This window comes from Acomys russatus, chromosome 8, assembly GCF_903995435.1.
Source record: "Acomys russatus chromosome 8, mAcoRus1.1, whole genome shotgun sequence".
NCBI classification, from domain to species: Eukaryota; Metazoa; Chordata; class Mammalia; order Rodentia; family Muridae; genus Acomys; species Acomys russatus.
In genome coordinates this window covers 72322770-72343218 of record NC_067144.1, presented here as the reverse complement: position 1 = coordinate 72343218, position 20449 = coordinate 72322770, and the positions used below count along the sequence as shown (strand labels likewise).

The following is a 20449-nucleotide window of genomic DNA, read 5'->3' as shown; positions in this document are numbered from 1 at the left end:
CACATCTCGTGCCTTTTGGCTCCTCCAGTGATTTGGTTTCCAGATCTGAAGTTTGTCTCTTTAGATTCTGGCCGTTCCTGCCCTGTCCGCCTCCCCCTCCCTCTGTAATGGCCGGCTTGGAAACACACTTACACTGGCCACTCACTAGTTACCTCTAGCAGTGGTCAACTTTGGGCTAAAACCAGGAACTTTCAAAGCTGGGCGTGGCGGCGCACACCTTTAATCCCAGCACTCAGGAGGCAGAAGCAGGAGGATCTCTCTGAATTCAAAGCCAGCCTGGTCTACACAGAGAAACCCCTGTTTTGAAACAAACAAAAACCCCAACCAACTAACCAACCAACCAACCAAACCGGGAGCTGTTCACCCCTTACACTCACTTTCTAGTGAAATCTAAGAAGGGAACAGCCACTCTGGTGTGGGCCTGAGCTCTCCTCAGAGTTGTCCGCCCCCACGCTGTCCACCTATCTGTGTACAGCCTTAACAACTTCTCTAAGAACTCTCACCCCTAAAGCAATCTGCCTCGGTGCTCCGCTCTAGCCCCAAAGCCTGTGCGGCTGCAGTGGCAGCATCTCTCAAAGTTTCAAAGAAGCAACCAGGCCACTTCAGTTGCAGCCTCCTGACAAAACTGCCTCCTCAGGAGACACCGGCACCTAGCTGCTGGCTACGTGAGGACGCTGTCTGCAGATACCTCAATCATGGAAACGGAGAGCAACGTAACCATTCAGTCATGGGAGGCACGCAGAAACCTACAAGGTAGATACTGCTATATACCAGGAAAGCAATGGTGTCCCATGATACAGCCAGAGAAAAAGGGACAGCCATCACAGTGCAGGCTATGATGATGTGCCCCCGAGACAGGTGCTGGAGCCCCGACTCCCAGGGCCTGTGGTGGGGCCTTACTTGAGCAAAGGCTCTTAGCAGTTGATAAGTGGGGAGGTGGGGAGGCATCTGGTGGCCTAAATCCAAACAGGGGGTGTTCTCATTTTAAAAAGGGGGATTTAGGTATGGACTGCACATATGCAGACCACCATGTGCATGTCAATGCAGAGATGGGTGGGGGTGGTAAAAAACGTGACAAGCCTTAAGTACCACAGATGGCCAACAAGTCCAGGAGAAGGTTGCAAAGGGGTCTGGGGCGGATTGTTTATTCACATTGTAGTGTGAGAAAACAAGCCTGAGCTCCAAATTGAGAAAGTTGACTTCTGTTATTTAATCCACTTTGTCAATTTGGGGCATACTCGGATGACTGAGTCAAGTCACATGCATACAAACTCACAACGAAAGGTCTGCCTGTGCTTGTTAGCACTGTCTCACCATTCATGGTGGCTCTGTGACAATCAGGGTCCTGAGCACAGTGCCTGCACATCCTCTTGTCCATGTCGCCGTCCCTGCTAATTACCTCCCCCCTCCTCGGAGGCATCGCAAAGGCCTTGATCGGGGGCACATACCGAGTTCCCACTGGCGGGCGCCATATCTAGGTAGGAGGGCGGCATCTGGACCTTGCTGAGCACCTTGAAGCACGTCTTCAAGGCATGTGTGAGCTCAGGTAAGCTCAGGGTCTCCACCTCCTCAGCAAGAGGCTCCAGCAGGCAGCCAAGCAGCTGTGGGAGGTACTGTGTCTGCACCTCGGAGTAGAGTTCCTGCAAAGCAGAAGCTCCAGTGACTCGCCATGGCTGGCTACGTAGGGAAGAGCAAGTGCCCCAGACTGCTCTGGACTTCAGAGTCTTAGTCTCCATTCATCCCAAGGATGAACACTCTTTCATCTGCTTTTACCTTCCCCTGGATAAAATACTGAAACTGCCATGGGCATTCTACATTAAGCAGCAAATCTGTTCCCTGACGCCTCTAAACCTGTAGCCCCAGTGCATCATCTGGTTTCCATACCTTAGCCTACTTACTACCAGGCCCAGAAGTTAACTCCTTTAAATAAAACAGCAAAAATAAGCCGGGCCTGGTGGGAGACACTTTTAAGCCCAACACTCATGACTAAAGAAACCCTGTTTTGAAAAACAAAACCAAAACAGAAAAAACAACAAATAAACAAGCTAGCAACCACGTAAGAAGCGTGGGAGCACAACTCGGTGGCAAGTGTGCACCTAGGATGCAGGAGGCCCTGGGTTGGGTCTCATGGTGAAAAAGAAATGTGAGATTATGCCTAGCTACACTAGAGACAGTCTTGTGCAGGCAGCACCACTCTCCCATAACGGCAGGGCTAACAAAACCAACTGACAGCACTAAGACGCGCTCAGAGAACAAGTCAGGAGCAAACACACAGTGAACTTACCAATGGGATAACATCCAGGAGGAACACGAGGAGGGTGCAGAGCTCTGAGATGGTGGGGGGAGGGCTGACACTGTCCCTGGTCGCAGTGGTCTGTTTCAATGGTCTACAGTATCCATGGGAGAGAAAATTAACCCTCTCTTCCACAGTCACAGAAAACATCGCTTCTTTGTCTTTGCTTTTTTTTTTTTTTTCCCTGAGACAGGGTTTCTCTGTGTAGGCCTGGCTGTCCTGGAACTCACTCTGTAGACCAGGCTGGCCTCGAACTCAGAGATCTGCCTGCCTCTGCCTCCGCCTCAGGAGTGCTGGGATTGAAGGCTGTTTTTGTTTTTGAGACAGGACCTCACTAGAGTAGCCCGGAGGAGCTGGGATTCCCAGTATGAGCCAGCACAGCTGCTCAATTTCAAACATGTGATGATTTCCACCAATTATTCTGTTTTCAATGCAGCACAAGCAGCTTTTGTGGGTGTGACACCTCGGTGTGGTGACAGACTGCCTAATGTGGAGTTGTATTAGTGAGTGTCCTGCTTGACTAGGTCTGTGAGGCAAACTGCTTCTGACTGGATCTTCATCTGTTCTGGTGTGAACTCACCAGTGATGTTGCCACGTGTGCCTGAATCCCCAGAACCAAACCAAATGCCCACATGCGAGGCTGCTTCTGGGTTTTGTTTGTTTGTTTTTGCAACAAGTTCTTACTACACAGGCCTGGCTGACACAAAACTTGGTATGTAGACCAGGCTTGCTTAGAAATCACAGAGATCCACCTGCTTCTACCTCCTGATTGCTAGGGTTAAAGGTGAGCCACCATTCCCGGCACATGCATATGTGACCCATGAGGTCACAGGCTCTGAGCTGTGTGACCTCTGGAAAAGCACAGCCAGCTCCGCTGACAGATCTCCTACTGGGTTTGTTTCTGAATTAGCAGGTGGCGCTGTCTGTGGAGGCCACATCACGCAGCCCAGTGAGGGGGCAGAACAGCACTGAAGGCAATGAGAGCTTACAGCCTCCTTCCAATTCAGTCTGATTTATGCTTGTGGTTCAAGATGTGGGCTCTCAGCTTCCTGTCCTGCCAGCACGGCTGTGTGTGTAATCCTGCCAGATGCGGCACTGTGTGTGTAACCCTGCCAGATGCAGCACTGTGTGTGTGTAACCCTGGCAGATGCGGCACTGTGTGTGTGTAACCCTGCCAGATGCAGCACTGTGTGTGTGTAACCCTGCCAGATGCAGCACTGTGTGTGTGTAACCCTGGCAGATGCGGCACTGTGTGTGTGTAACCCTGCCAGATGCAGCACTGTGTGTGTGTAACCCTGGCAGATGCGGCACTGTGTGTGTAATCCTGGCAGATGCAGCACTGTGTGTGTGTAACCCTGCCAGATGCAGCACTGTGTGTGTGTAACCCTGCCAGATGCGGCACTGTGTGTGTGTAACCCTGCCAGATGCAGCACTGTGTGTGTGTAACCCTGCCAGATGCAGCACTGTGTGTGTGTAACCCTGCCAGATGCAGCACTGTGTGTGTGTAACCCTGCCAGATGCAGCACTGTGTGTGTAATCCTGCCAGATGCGGCACTGTGTGTGTAATCCTGGCAGATGCAGCACTGTGTGTGTGTAATCCTGGCAGATGCAGCACTGTGTGTGTAATCCTGCCAGATGCAGCACTGTGTGTGTGTAACCCTGCCAGATGCAGCACTGTGTGTGTAACCCTGCCAGATGCAGCACTGTGTGTGTGTAACCCTGCCAGATGCAGCACTGTGTGTGTGTAATCCTGCCAGATGCAGCACTGTGTGTGTGTAACCCTGCCAGATGCATTATGTATGTAATCCCAATGTTCCTACAGGGAGAAGGGAGGTGGAGACAGCAGCATCTAGAAGCTCATGGGCCAGTGAGCTTGGAGGAAAGAGCAGCAGCCAACACAAAACAGCAGCACAAGTGGAAAAGAGGACCAACCAAGTGTACTCCTGACAGCCACACAGTCACTGTGATATTGGCGTGCAAGAGCGTGCACACACGCACATGTATGTAAACTCACAATATCAATAAAATAACTAGCCCAGGCCAGAGATACAGCCTCGAATCCCAAATACCTAAGAGGCTGAAGCAGGAGAGTAGCAAGTTCAAGGCCAATTGGGACAATTTAGTGAGACCCTATCAAAAAGTAAAACAAGCCAAGAATGGCAGCACATGCCTTTAGTCCCAGAACTCAGGAAGCAGAGGCAGGGGTATTTCTGTGAGTTTGAGGCCAGTCTTGTCTACAAACAGAGTTCTAGGACAACCAGGGTTATTACACAGAGGAATCCTGTCTCAAAAAAAATCTAAAAAACAAACAAACAAACAAAAAACTCCCAGCATTCATGAGGTAGAGGCTTTCTCTCAGCTTCCTGTCCTGCCAGCACGGCTGTGTGTGTAATCCTGCCAGATGCGGCACTGTGTGTGTGTTAATCCTGCCAGATGCGGCACTGTGTGCGTGTAATCCTGCCAGATGTGAGTTCAAGGCCAGCCTGGTCTACAGAGTGAGTTCCACGCCAGCTAGGGCTGTATAGTGAGACCCTGCTTCATAACAAACAGCATCAGGGCAGGGGTGTGGCTTAGTGGCAGAGTGGCTCTGTGAGGGACATAAGCCCTTGAAGCTCATCCTCAGGCTGAAGACAGAACACAGCACCAAGTCAAGCTGACCTCAGCTCACTCTGCCCTGCGCAGATCGGGGTGCGATGACAATCACCTCGGTAGAGGGGTGTGCCATGTGCGCCTGGTCTCAGGGGTGCAGAGGAGCAGTAAGCCCCCCAGGTCAGCCACGCCTGGGTCCTGATCTTGGCTGTTATTGATCTGCTGTGCAGTGCTGGACAAGGCCCTTCTTGTCCCTGGGCCCTTGCTGCCAATCAGATCACACATGTCAACACTGTGCCTGCTTCTCAAGAGCATGCCCCAAGAGTTCACACCAGGCTCTGTAGCGCAGGACACATGTGGCCACAGTTTACATGGGAAGCCTCCGTCATAGCCCTAACCTCTGAAGTGGGAGTCGGGGCCCACGTAGGATTCACCACCAGATTAGCAGCGGCACAAAGCTCATCACAATAGTTTAAAACGCAAGTGCTTTGAACCGTCACACGCTGACTTCAGACAGGATTTAAGACTGGAGCGTCCAAGTTCAGCAGTGGAGACTGTGCCTAAGCACCGGAGAGCTGCGTGAGGAGTGTGAAAGAACATGGCAGGGCTTTCTAAAGTTAGACTTAGGAATAAGAAAGTGGCCAGGATCCTGTGACACAGATGGTCTCTGTACTAGTAGAGTCCTATATGACTTCCTTCCAGCCCTGCGTCCATTGGACTCTGAGGCACAGGACCCTGGCCCTCCATGCAGCCAGAGGACTACCCGCCTGCTCCCCCGCTCCACATCAACCTTATTGGCACAGTCACCTGAATCACACATGGTCTGCATCACCGACACACTCACCTGAATCACACACAGTGTCCTCATCACTGGCACACTCACCTGAATCACACACAGTGTCCTCATCACCGGCACACTCACCTGAATCACACATGGTCTGCATTACTGGCACACTCACCTGAACCTCACACAGTCCTCATCACCGGCACACTCACCTGAATCACACACAGTCCTCATCACTGGCACACTCACCTGAAACATTCCTCAAAACACCGCGCCATGTAATCCCACAGGAAGTCTGTGCTGAGCGATGAGAACAGCAAGTTGACCGTCTTCACAATCTCGGAGGCGTGTCTGTTTTCTTTGATTGTGCTGCACGCAGCGGACAGAAAACAGCTAGACACAGTGATGGAGGACCGCGCTCCAGCCTCCACGGGCTCTGTTCCCGGCCTCTGACAGACTTGGAAACGCTTCCACAATACCCCTCCTCTTAGTAACAACTTTTAGAACATTTTTCGTCTACTCTGTGATAGCCTCATGACATATGAATGCACCACGATCAAAACTACTCCGGCCCCTCCTGTCCCTAACACGTCCCCTCCCACCTTCGTGTCTTCTTTTTTTCCCTCTTTCCTTTTTGTAAATAACCGCTGAGTCCACTTGTCACCACCAGCATGAGTGTGGGCAACCCGCCAGCAGCCATGACCCTGAAGAAGCCCACTCCCAGCTAAACAGTGTTCTCACTGACGGATCCACCCTCTTAGAAATGAAGTGAGAGTCAGAGTGGAAAGAATATGACTTTCTGCACTGGTCCCCATCCCTGACTGCAGGTTCAGCAAGTATTTACTTTTTCTGATGCTGGATGCCAAACCTGGGGCCTGGGACATAGCAGCCAAGTGTTCCACCACTGAGCTGCATCGCTAATGTTTTAAATGCGCTCCTGTGGCTAAGCGAAGCACTCTAGGGAATGACACGGGCATCCTCCTGTGGGTGAGCAAGGATACATGACCTCTTCAAAACAGGGAAAGCTGGAGACTACATGTCAGGTAATGTCATTCCATCAGAATTTATCAAAGACAAGTCCCTGATGAGGGGGCTCAGGCTCCACAGGACACAGTGGAGGGCTAGTCACAGCTGTACAGGACACAGTGGAGGGCTAGTCACAGCTGTACTTAAGACGCCGTGCGACTCCGTCTCTGGGCTGGGAGGTGGGGACACGTTTAAACCGGTAGGAGGGATCTGGGAAGTAGTGGGAACCTTTTATGTTTCCTTGAAGGATGGAAGGATTATGAAAGACAATGTCTTTGGTTTTTTAATTTTGTTTTGTTTTTGATAGCTTCAAACATTAGGCTATTCTACAAAAAAAGAAAGACAGAAAGAAAGAAAGGAAGGAAGGAAGGAAGGAAGGAAGGAAGGAAGGAAGGAAGGAAGGAAGGAAGGAAGGTAGGTTTCTCTGTGTAGCCCTGGCTGTCCTGGACTCACATTGTAGACCAGGCTGGCCTTGAACTCACAGAGCTCTGCCTGCCTCTGCCTCCCGAGTGCTGGTTTACTGGCATGCGCCATCACGACCACCTTCCCTCTTATTTCTTTGAGAGAGGAAAAAAAACTACCACAACACACTCCTCAGGACATTTACCACAAATAAAACAGAAAAATAACAATCTAGGCAGAAAGCAAATGTTTATGGGTGAAGTGTAAAGAGGTAGCTTGCTTTATTTATTTATTTATTTATTCATTTATTGACAAGGCCTCAAGTGGCCCAGGCTGGCCTTAAACTCACTATGCAGCCAACGATGACCTTGAACAAATGGTTCAATCTGCCTAATGTCTCCCAAAGACACCCCCTTCTGGCCCCTTGGCCCAGCCCTCAGCATCTTGCCTTCATCTCTCTGAACTTCCTCTGCCCCTTCTCCTTGGGCCTCACCCCTCATGCGCAGTAGATCAAGCAGCCTTTGCTGAATGACTCTCACGCTGGACCAGGGACACCCCTAGCACAGGCTCGGGAGACGGACTGGACCACGCTCTCCTCACATTCCTGAGGAAGGAGCTGCCATGGGTGCTCTGACTGTGGTCTGCCCGCCTCTCTAGCACTTCATGATCCATAGTGAAGAACAGAGGGGAAGGACCACAGAGGAAGGCGTGTGCGTGCAGAGGCCGTGTGCGCTTACCTTGTTAGCAGATTCCCACTCTGAGTGTAGCTGAGCTTAAGGTCAGGGCCAAGGACATTGTGGCAGTAAGAATAAAAGGCCCTGATGACTTCCAGAAACAAATTCTCAACCACTTGAGGTCCTGAAATCAATAGAAAACAGTTACAGAAGGACTAATAATATACTTAAATGCTGTTTGTTTTGAGACATGGTCTCTAGCCCAGGCTAGCCTCAAACTCTCTGCATAGCCAAGGATTACCATGAACTTCTGATCCTCCTGTCTCTGCTTCCTAAGTGCTGGGAAAAACAGACTCTTGCTACCAGGCCCAGTTTGTGCAATAAGAGGTGGGTGGAATCTACTGCTGTCTGCATGCTAGGCAGGCTTTCTACCAATGGAGCCATGTCCCCGACCCTGACCTTCAGATTTTAAGCCACTAGCAGGACACACGTAAGACACAGGCCTGGCCTCCACACACCTGGCCTCCACACACAGGCTGTTAGGATGCACAGGTGCAGCCAACGGTGAGGACACCAGCAGCAGGAACAACGTCTGGGGAAACAGCCGGCGCGACTGCATAGTTCACTATGTGTGAGACACAGACCAGACCCTTCCCACAGCCACACGAGCAGGGGCTGCGCGGCCATCCCTGACAACATAGTGACAGATCATGAGGGAGCTGAGCAGGTTGCCCACGCTAACTTCCACTGGGTGAAGACCGTTGTTTTTGTTTTTGTTTTCCGAGACAGGGTTTTTCTGTATCACCCTGGCTGTCCTGGACTCACTTCATAGACCAGGCTGGCCTCGAACTCAGAGATCCACCTGCCTCTGGCTCTCAAGTGCTGGGATTAAAGGCATGCGCCACCACGCCTGGCTCGGGTGAAGGCAGTTGAACGATACATGTCCCAAACCTGTGAACTGCTTACACAAACATCACTCAGTAGAAACAGCCACAGAGAAGAGCAACTTCTGAGCTCTCAGCTCTTTCAACCAAGATACCAACTCAGGACAATGTCAATCCTGAGACGCTGATGAAGAGCCGATGGACTGCGCCCCCGGCACATCAGCACAGCTTCCTGGCCCACTGGGTAGAGCACAGGGCAGGGGTTTTCAAAGCTGACTTCTTGTGAGCAGGCCCACTCTCAGCAAAGGAAAACTCTGCCTTTTTGCTGTGCAAATGGCAACAGCACATTCATGTTTCGTGAGTTTGTTTTTCAGTGCTGTGACCCTCACTAAGCAACTGCTCTACCGCTGACCTACTCTCTGAGCCCCACGTTCACTTTATCTTTGACGCTTTTCATAGAATCACAATACATCTTTGAGAGAACTGTTTCGTGTGTGTGTGTGTGTGTGTGTGTGTGTGTTTTATCTACTGGAAGGGTGCCGGACGCTCCCCACCACAGGCAGTTTTGCAGCCCTCTTCCATGGAGGAGACAAGACAAGGCTAAAGGGCAGCTGCAGAAGAATGGACAGGACCCAGGACACAGTGAGTGAACACTGTGCTCCACTTCCGTGTAGTCAAGTCCTGCCTACCTATGCGCACCTGAGGGTATGTCCCTCAGACAACTAAGCCATCAGAGAGCAAACTCAACAACCATTCTGCATGAAGATAAATGCCCTCCCTCTTCTGGCAAGTATGACTGTGCTGTGGCTAATGGCGCTGTTCTTGGCTCTCCACTGGACAGCCGTGACACAGAGCACACCGGGCAGTTTGAATACCTCCCCAAGACACACAGCAGGTGCCAGCGCTAACACCACTGACTCACTTCTTAGGCTGAGGCTTGACTTCCTGGAGATGGAGTTATGTCCATGTACAGAGAAATCTACTTTGAGGCACTGTTGGTGGCTGGAGGTGGGAGGGGAGGGAAAGAGAACCCGAGGCCAGCAAGGTACATTTAGGAAGAGAGGCTCACACTGTGGGCTGGTTAGAGCAACAGGGGCTGCACGCCTCAGCAAAGATCTTATCTGCTACAGGACCCGCATCTCAGGGCAGCCGTGCTCAGCACTCTCCCGCAGCAGCTCTTCCTGGAAGGGAAGGCTTGGGCACAGGGGTGGGTGTGGGTGTGGGTGGGGGTGGAGTGGGGGTAGGGTGGAGGTGGCCTCCCTCTGTGAAGTGGGTGTCACAAGAGGCTCCACCTCTATGCTGGAGACTCAGAAACACATGATACATGCAAGTCACCTGGAACTGAATGACGGCTGGGTAAACCTGCAGGCAGGGCCTGGAGAGACGGCTCAGTGCGCGAAGACATCTTCCACCTAACAACCTGAGCGACTCCCAGGCCCCGGATGGTGGAGCGCTTACTCCTGAAAGCTGTCCTTTGACCTCAGCATGTAACCTGTGGTATGCACAGCACACGTGGGAACACACATGCATGCACAGTACATAAATACATGTAATCATTTTTAGGAATCTAGAGTGAGTATGGTGGTATGTCTAGAATCCCAGGACTTCGGAGGCAGAGGCAGGAGCTGATGGACCAGGGCCACCTGGCTACATATCCAGTTCCAGGCCTGCCTGAAGGGCACAGACAGACGGTCTCAAAAGACCCAAAGCACAAACACACACACAAGAGCATCCCAGAACCGGGGGGAGTCCCTTCCATCTTGACAAGGAACCAATGGCTTATTTTTGTTGTTGATTTTGCTTTTTTTGTGTTTTTTTATTTCAAGACAATGTGTGTGTAAGAGAGGTCAGGGGTCACAGTGTGTATGTAAGAGGGGTCAGGGGTCACAGTGTATGTAAGAGAGGTTAGAGGTCACAGTGTGTATGTAAGAGGGGTCAGGGGTCACAGTGTGTGTAAGAGGGGTCAGGGGTCACAGTATCTAAGAAGCAGAGTCTAGCTGAACCTTTTTCATTTTATGGTAAAATGCTCTCATTTTACAGAAGAGCAGCTCACTCCCGTGTGAGGTCCCATCACAGTTATAAACCAAGGCTCACTAGCAGTCATGACACTGGAGTGAACAGGGTCAGACAGCAGAAAGTGTGGGCACCTGCAGGCGCCTGAAAGAACTTTTTTAAAAAACTTATTTATTTTAATTTTATGTGCATTGGTGTTATACCTGCATGTATGTCTGCATGAGGGTGTCAGATCTTGGAGTTACAGACAGTTGTGAGCTGCCATGTGAGTGCTGGGAATTGAACCTGGGTCCTTTGGAAGAGCAGTTAGTGCTCTTAACTGCTGAGCCATCTCTCCAGCCCCCTGAAAGAACTTCTTAACCTACAGCCCAAAGCCAGAAAACCGAGCCGTTCGCTTTCGAGACTTCCAAGTGTTCATCTGCTGACTGCATCTGTGCTCAAGCCCTTGGAAAACATGTGACCCACATGTATGCCGGCGGCAGCGGCTATTCCCATGTTACCTATCTCCGGTTTGTCCAGGAGACTGACGAGGATGCGGAAAGGCTTCAGATATGCATGATGGCACTCCTCTATGTCAGCGTCTGAGAACTTCTGGTGCAGTATCTCAGCCAGAGCCTGTGTGTGTCCACAAAGCATACATTAGGACGTGGTCTGCGGCAGGGCCAGGGTTAGAATGTAAATGGCAGCATTTGGCACTGTTGGTTGTCTTCGCTGAGAAGCCAGCCCCAGGACCACACCGTGTCTACCCTGAGGGCTCACAAAGAAACGCACCGAAGAACTACATAAGGAGCCAGGGTTGGGCTCAGTGCTCGAGTGCCAGCCTAGCACGCATGAGGCCCTGGGTTTCATGCCCAGCACTGTAGGACAGACACAATGGTGCACACCTGTGTTCTCAGCCCCTTGGTGACAAAAACAGGAAGATTGGAAGTTCTCCGTCATCCTAGGCTATGCAGGGATTCTGAGGCTAATGTGAGAAACGTGAGACCTTAACTTAAAAAAAAACACAAACAACAGAAACCCAAACCAAACAACAGAAAGAATGAAAAAGAAAAAGACTGTCATGGGATCGTCGTTAGATTTCTATTTTCAGAAATGTTCTTACCTCAACCAAAAGATCCTTGGAGTATTTATCAAAAAAGTATGAGGACTGGTCTTCATAAGAACGTGAGATGTCAGATTCTGGCACAATGGTATGCCCTTTAATGTCTGACCCTACAAAAGAATAAACACCACAGGCTGTAAAGACAGCGTGTGTTTACAGGGATATCTGCAAGATCCTCATGCCGCCGTATTTTAGTAAATACAATTCCTTCAACAGAAAAGCCGAGCAGATCCAGTCATTTTCCCTTCCCACAGGGTGCACGTGTTAGGCAGGTGTCCTACAGCTGAGCCCCGCATCTGACAGCATTGTCCTAGCTGAGGACAAGGCAGGCAGAACCTCTGCCCAGCGGACATCAGCCTAGCCTGCCCACCACGCACTGCACAGTGGACATCAGCCTAGCCTGCCCATCACACACTGCACAGTGGACATCAGCCTAGCCTGCCCATCACACACTGCACAGTGACATCAGCCTAGCCTGCCCACCACGCACTGCCCAGCGGACATCAGCCTAGCCTGCCCATCACACACTGCACAGTGGACATCAGCCTAGCCTGCCCATCACACACTGCCCAGTGACATCAGCCTAGCCTGCCCACCACACACTGCACAGTGGACATCAGCCTAGCCTGCCCATCACACACTGCACAGTGGACATCAGCCTAGCCTGCCCACCACACACTGCCCAGTGGACATCAGCCTAGCCTGCCCATCACACACTGCACAGTGGACATCAGCCTAGCCTGCCCATCACACACTGCACAGTGGACATCAGCCTAGCCTGCCCACCACACACTGCCCAGTGGACATCAGCCTAGCCTGCCCATCACACACTGCACAGTGGACATCAGCCTAGCCTGCCCATCACACACTGCACAGTGGACATCAGCCTAGCCTGCCCATCACACACTGCACAGTGGACATCAGCCTAGCCTGCCCACCACGCACTGCACAGTGGACATCAGCCTAGCCTGCCCATCACACACTGCACAGTGGACATCAGCCTAGCCTGCCCACCACACACTGCCCAGTGGACATCAGCCTAGCCTGCCCATCACACACTGCACAGTGGACATCAGCCTAGCCTGCCCATCACACACTGCACAGTGGACATCAGCCTAGCCTGCCCATCACACACTGCACAGTGGACATCAGCCTAGCCTGCCCATCACACACTGCACAGTGGACATCAGCCTAGCCTGCCCATCACACACTGCACAATGACATCAGCCTAGCCTGCCCATCACACACTGCACAATGACATCAGCCTAGCCTGCCCATCACACACTGCACAGTGACATCAGCCTAGCCTGCCCACCACACACTGCACAGTGGACATCAGCCTAGCCTGCCCATCACACACTGCACAGTGGACATCAGCCTAGCCTGCCCATCACACACTGCACAGTGGACATCAGCCTAGCCTGCCTATCACACACTGCACAGTGGACATCAGCCTAGCCTGCCCATCACACACTGCACAGTGGACATCAGCCTAGCCTGCCCATCACACACTGCACAGTGACATCAGCCTAGCCTGCCTATCACACACTGCACAGTGGACATCAGCCTAGCCTGCCCATCACACACTGCACAGTGGACATCAGCCTAGCCTGCCCACCACACACTGCACAGTGACATCAGCCTAGCCTGCCTATCACACACTGCACAGTGACATCAGCCTAGCCTGCCCATCACACACTGCACAGTGACATCAGCCTAGCCTGCCCACCACACACTGCACAGTGGACATCAGCCTAGCCTGCCCATCACACACTGCACAGTGGACATCAGCCTAGCCTGCCCATCACACACTGCACAGTGGACATCAGCCTAGCCTGTCCACCACACACTGCACAGTGACATCAGCCTAGCCTGCCCATCACACACTGCACAGTGGACATCAGCCTAGCCTGCTCATCACACACTGCACAATGACATCAGCCTAGCCTGCCCACCACACACTGCACAGTGGACATCAGCCTAGCCTGCCCATCACACACTGCCCAGTGACATCAGCCTAGCCTGCCATCACACACTGCACAATGACATCAGCCTAGCCTGCCCATCACACACTGCCCAGCGGACATCAGCCTAGCCTGCCCACCACGCACTGCACAGTGGACATCAGCCTAGCCTGCCTATCACACACTGCACAGTGGACATCAGCCTAGCCTGCCCATCACACACTGCCCAGTGACATCAGCCTAGCCTGCCCATCACACACTGCACAATGACATCAGCCTAGCCTGCCCATCACACACTGCCCAGCGGACATCAGCCTAGCCTGCCCACCACGCACTGCACAGTGGACATCAGCCTAGCCTGCCTATCACACACTGCACAGTGGACATCAGCCTAGCCTGCCCATCACACACTGCCCAGCGGACATCAGCCTAGCCTGCCCTACACACACTGCACAGTGGACATCAGCCTAGCCTGCCTATCACACACACTGCACAGTGGACATCAGCCTAGCCTGCCCATCACACACTGCACAATGACATCAGCCTAGCCTGCCCACCACACACTGCACAGTGGACATCAGCCTAGCCTGCCCATCACACACTGCACAGTGGACATCAGCCTAGCCTGCCCATCACACACTGCACAGTGACATCAGCCTAGACTGCCCATCACACACTGCACAGTGGACATCAGCCTAGCCTGCCCACCACGCACTGCACAGTGGACATCAGCCTAGCCTGCCCACCACGCACTGCACAGTGGACATCAGCCTAGCCTGCCCATCACACACTGCACAATGACATCAGCCTAGCCTGCCCACCACGCACTGCACAGTGGACATCAGCCTAGCCTGCCCACCACACACTGCACAATGACATCAGCCTAGCCTGCCCACCACGCACTGCACAGTGGACATCAGCCTAGCCTGCCCATCACACACTGCACAGTGACATCAGCCTAGCCTGCCCATCACACACTGCACAGTGGACATCAGCCTAGCCTGCCCATCACACACTGCCCAGTGGACATCAGCCTAGCCTGCCCATCACACACTGCACAGTGACATCAGCCTAGCCTGCCCACCACACACTGCACAGTGGACATCAGCCTAGCCTGCCCATCACACACTGCACAGTGGACATCAGCCTAGCCTGCCCATCACACACTGCACAGTGGACATCAGCCTAGCCTGCCCATCACACACTGCCCAGTGGACATCAGCCTAGCCTGCCCATCACACACTGCCCAGTGGACATCAGCCTAGCCTGCCCATCACACACTGCACAGTGGACATCAGCCTAGCCTGCTCATCACACACTGCCCAGTGGACATCAGCCTAGCCTGCCCACCACGCACTGCACAGTGGACATCAGCCTAGCCTGCCCATCACACACCGCACAGTGGACATCAGCCTAGCCTGCCCACCACACACCGCACAGTGGACATCAGCCTAGCCTGCCCACCACGCACTGCACAGTGGACATCAGCCTAGCCTGCCCATCACACACCGCACAGTGGACATCAGCCTAGCCTGCCCATCACACACTGCACAGTGACATCAGCCTAGCCTGCCCATCACACACTGCACAGTGGACATCAGCCTAGCCTGCCCACCACACACTGCACAGTGGACATCAGCCTAGCCTGCCCATCACACACTGCACAATGACATCAGCCTAGCCTGCCCATCACACACTGCACAGTGGACATCAGCCTAGCCTGCCCATCACACACCGCACAGTGGACATCAGCCTAGCCTGCCCACCACACACTGCACAATGACATCAGCCTAGCCTGCCCACCACACACTGCCCAGTGACATCAGCCTAGCCTGCCTATCACACACTGCCCAGTGACATCAGCCTAGCCTGCCCATCACACACTGCACAATGACATCAGCCTAGCCTGCCCATCACACACTGCACAGTGACATCAGCCTAGCCTGCCCATCACACACTGCACAGTGACATCAGCCTAGCCTGCCTATCACACACTGCACAGTGGACATCAGCCTAGCCTGCCCACCACACACTGCACAGTGGACATCAGCCTAGCCTGCTCATCACACACTGCACAGTGACATCAGCCTAGCCTGCCCACCACACACTGCACAGTGGACATCAGCCTAGCCTGCCTATCACACACTGCACAGTGGACATCAGCCTAGCCTGCCCATCACACACCGCACAGTGGACATCAGCCTAGCCTGCTCATCACACACTGCACAGTGACATCAGCCTAGCCTGCCCACCACACACTGCACAGTGGACATCAGCCTAGCCTGCCCATCACACACTGCACAGTGACATCAGCCTAGCCTGCCCATCACACACTGCACAGTGGACATCAGCCTAGCCTGCCCACCACACACTGCCCAGTGGACATCAGCCTAGCCTGCTCATCACACACTGCACAGTGACATCAGCCTAGCCTGCCCACCACACACTGCACAGTGGACATCAGCCTAGCCTGCTCATCACACACTGCACAATGACATCAGCCTAGCCTGCCCATCACACACCGCACAGTGGACATCAGCCTAGCCTGCTCATCACACACTGCACAATGACATCAGCCTAGCCTGCCCATCACACACCGCACAGTGGACATCAGCCTAGCCTGCTCATCACACACCGCACAGTGGACATCAGCCTAGCCTGCTCATCACACACCGCACAGTGGACATCAGCCTAGCCTGCTCATCACACACTGCACAATGACATCAGCCTAGCCTGCCCATCACACACCGCACAGTGGACATCAGCCTAGCCTGCTCATCACACACTGCACAATGACATCAGCCTAGCCTGCCCATCACACACTGCACAGTGACATCAGCCTAGCCTGCCCATCACACACTGCACAGTGACATCAGCCTAGCCTGCCTATCACACACTGCACAGTGGACATCAGCCTAGCCTGCCCACCACACACTGCCCAGTGGACATCAGCCTAGCCTGCTCATCACACACTGCACAGTGACATCAGCCTAGCCTGCCCACCACACACTGCACAGTGGACATCAGCCTAGCCTGCCTATCACACACTGCACAGTGGACATCAGCCTAGCCTGCCCACCACACACTGCCCAGTGGACATCAGCCTAGCCTGCTCATCACACACTGCACAGTGACATCAGCCTAGCCTGCCCACCACACACTGCACAGTGGACATCAGCCTAGCCTGCCTATCACACACTGCACAGTGGACATCAGCCTAGCCTGCTCATCACACACTGCACAGTGACATCAGCCTAGCCTGCTCATCACACACTGCACAGTGACATCAGCCTAGCCTGCCCACCACACACTGCACAGTGGACATCAGCCTAGCCTGCCTATCACACACTGCACAGTGGACATCAGCCTAGCCTGCCCATCACACACTGCCCAGTGGACATCAGCCTAGCCTGCCCATCACACACTGCACAGTGGACATCAGCCTAGCCTGCCCATCACACACTGCACAGTGGACATCAGCCTAGCCTGCCCATCACACACCGCACAGTGGACATCAGCCTAGCCTGCCCACCACGCACTGCACAGTGGACATCAGCCTAGCCTGCCTATCACACACTGCACAGTGGACATCAGCCTAGCCTGCCCATCACACACCGCACAGTGGACATCAGCCTAGCCTGCCCCATCACACACTGCACAGTGACATCAGCCTAGCCTGCCCACCACGCACTGCACAGTGACATCAGCCTAGCCTGCCCATCACACACTGCACAGTGACATCAGCCTAGCCTGCCTATCACACACTGCACAGTGGACATCAGCCTAGCCTGCCCATCACACACTGCACAGTGACATCAGCCTAGCCTGCCCATCACACACTGCACAGTGACATCAGCCTAGCCTGCCCATCTTCTGCAGCATGCTTATAAGAACTGGAAAGATCATTTTCACGTCATGGCTTACTCGGCCAGCAAACCTGAAATTAGGCAGACCACCTGCTGCCTGTCGGCACGCCCTCCTCTTCCTCCTCTCCCTTCCTCCTCCTCCTTTTTTTGACAGGGTTTGATTGTGTAGCCCTGGCTGTCCTTGAACTCACTCTGTAAACCAGGCTGGCCTCAAACTCGGAGATCTGCCTGCCTCTGCCTCCTGAGTGTAGGGATTAAAGGTGTGCGCCACCAACTCACTAGAATGCCATGTCCTAACAGATGAGTGCCTCTCAAAATCATCCTTTTCTTTAACAACTCTTACAAGGGGGCTGCAGACACATGCCTCAGTGGCTGAGAGCACATACTGTTCTCTTCCCAGTTTCCAGCATCCACATCAGGAGGCTCACAACAGCCTGTAACTCCAGTTCCAGGGAATCTGGAAGCTTCTGGTCTCTGTATGTACCACACCAACATGCACAAACACACTACATACACACATGCACAAATACACTACATACATACACACACAAATATACTACACTAACATGCACAAACACACTACACACACACACACAAATATACTACACTAACATGCACAAACACATTATATACACATATACAAATACACACACACATGCACAAACACACTACACACACACATGCACAAACACACTACACACACACGCACAAATACACTACACACACACACACACACACACACACACTTTTTAAAAAATCTAAAATTTCCAAAGAGAACTGGCCGGGGGGAGGGGATGGCAGGGTGCAGCCCTGGGTTTTTTCACCCCCAGTCCTGTGTGCACGGCTTGGTGGTGAACACCTGTAATCATAGCACTTGGGAAGTGGACGTAGGATAAGAAGCACAAGGCTGCTGTAAATTCAGGGCCAGCTGGAGATACATGAAACCCTGTTTCCCACCCCCTAAAACAGAAAAGTCCATTAAGAGCCTGTAGTTATTTATCTTAAAGCCCATAGAAGCTTCCTTCCATCCCCCGACCCCCTGAAACAAGGTTTCTCTGTGTAGCCTTGACTGTGCTTTGTAGACCAGGCTGGCCTCGAACTCACAATGATCCGCCTGCCTCTACCTCCTAAGTGCTGGGACTATAGGTGTGCGCCACTGCCCCCAGTTTGACTTTTTTTTTTTTTTAAGGTTTATTCATTTATTATTTATACAGTATTCTGCCCTCATGTGTGCCTGTATACCAGAAGAGGGCACCAGATCTCCTATAGACAGTTGTGGGCCACCATGTGGTTGCTGGGAATTGAACTCAGGACCTTTGGAAGACCAGACAGTGCTTTTAACTTCTGAGGCATCTCTCCAGGCTTCTTTACGATGACTTTTGCATGTGACCTGACTTCAGTGTGACAGGACCCCTACACTGATGGTTAAGAAAAGCTGTGGGAGGGGGCTAGGGGGAGCTCTGTGGTAGCAAACTTGCCTAGCTTCAGCCCCTCTCCTGCCTCAGCGCCCCCTCCCTTGGTTAATACAAGTGCTCTATCACACCTGGCTCTACAATGCCTTCTCAGTAAGTACCACTTAGTACCACATTTCTGGTATTTCCAGCTCTTAAAATGGAACTCAGCTGGAATGTTAAAACCTCTCCACTTACTCCTCTTTTTTTAAAAGAAAAAAAGAAAGCTGCAGATAACCCTGCCTCCTGTCGGGATCCACCCTCCACTGACCGAGGCCCTATTAGTCAACACTGTCTTTCTGAAATCCACGACTCAGAAACAGTATCACTGAGTGTAGCCCGAGTCTGCTACTTTGTGGGTCCCTCTCTCTTCCACCCTTTCAACCCCCTAACACTAGAGAAGAGAGAGAAAAAAGGATGGAAAGGAAAGAGCTCCCTGAATAAAGTCAGAGGTCAGGAAGCGGTGGTGTTGGCATTAGACCATATGCCTCCTGCTGATCAGAGCAGTAGGGTCCCTGGGGCGAGTTTGAGCTTCACTGTCGGGGTATCTAATCTCTTCTGGTTTCTTCTTTCACAAACCACGGCCACCAGCAACCAACAGCCCCTTCCCCCCAACAACTAACAACACCCACACCACCTATGGGGCCCTAGCATTTACATGCCGTCTGTAAAGTCCCCAGGGTTCCAAATGTCACCCAACTGCAGAAACTATCTGCAGCTGGCAAAACCACGCCTCTGCTGGAGCACGAGGCAAATCCTAGTCAGCTGCTGCAAAGCCGCCCCATGTCCCGCACCTGGGTTAAAATGGGAACATTCTTATAGTATCTCTGCCTTTCTTGTTTTTGTTTTTTTTAAAGAAACCAACATTACATAATTCTCACTACAGCTCAGGCACTGAGGCTCAGGCTCACACGCGGTTCAGTACCTAGTAACCAGGCATACAGTCTTCTATTGAGGGACATGTCCCTTCTCAGTAGGGTCTGGGTGGCAGCTGAAAGAAGGTGTATGATGTCACGCCTGGGCAGGGAGATGGCGCTCTCCTCAGGATCCTGTTAGAAGGACAGAGAAAGCATTACTTCATGGAATGCTGAGTCGGCTTCCGACTTCTCTAATCAGTCATCTGTCCCTAAAAGGTAGCTGCCAAGAGGATGGCTGTCCCCACGGAGCTCACCAAAGCAGTCTGTCAAGGTCTGCTTGCTGGGCTAGGTGCTCAGAGCTGATATACTCTATCCTGGAGGGATGGGCTGGGGTGCAGGGAGCTAAGGGAACTTCCGAGACATTATCAGATTCCCAAGGTCCCCTCCTGTGCTGTATAAGCAGGGTAGCTGCTGGGGAGGAGAGACTCTCTCTCATGGATCTCACAGGGGGCCCAGGGGAGTTCCTGCATCTCCGCAATGAGTC

The 20449-nt window shown here is 52.6% G+C and overlaps 1 protein-coding gene across 1 annotated transcript in view; it reads right to left on the bottom strand.

The window, feature by feature from the left end:
• Positions 1 to 20449, bottom strand: part of Dop1b (DOP1 leucine zipper like protein B) — a 101227-nt gene that overhangs the window by 47602 nt on the left and 33176 nt on the right. The window contains exons 7-13 of the mRNA XM_051150281.1: positions 19974 to 20097; positions 11768 to 11877; positions 11166 to 11280; positions 7832 to 7952; positions 5916 to 6035; positions 2285 to 2387; positions 1449 to 1640 (exon numbers count right to left, since the gene is read on the bottom strand). Of these exons, the coding sequence (XP_051006238.1) occupies positions 1449 to 1640; positions 2285 to 2387; positions 5916 to 6035; positions 7832 to 7952; positions 11166 to 11280; positions 11768 to 11877; positions 19974 to 20097 (885 nt within the window). The remainder of the gene's footprint in view (positions 1 to 1448; positions 1641 to 2284; positions 2388 to 5915; positions 6036 to 7831; positions 7953 to 11165; positions 11281 to 11767; positions 11878 to 19973; positions 20098 to 20449) is intronic.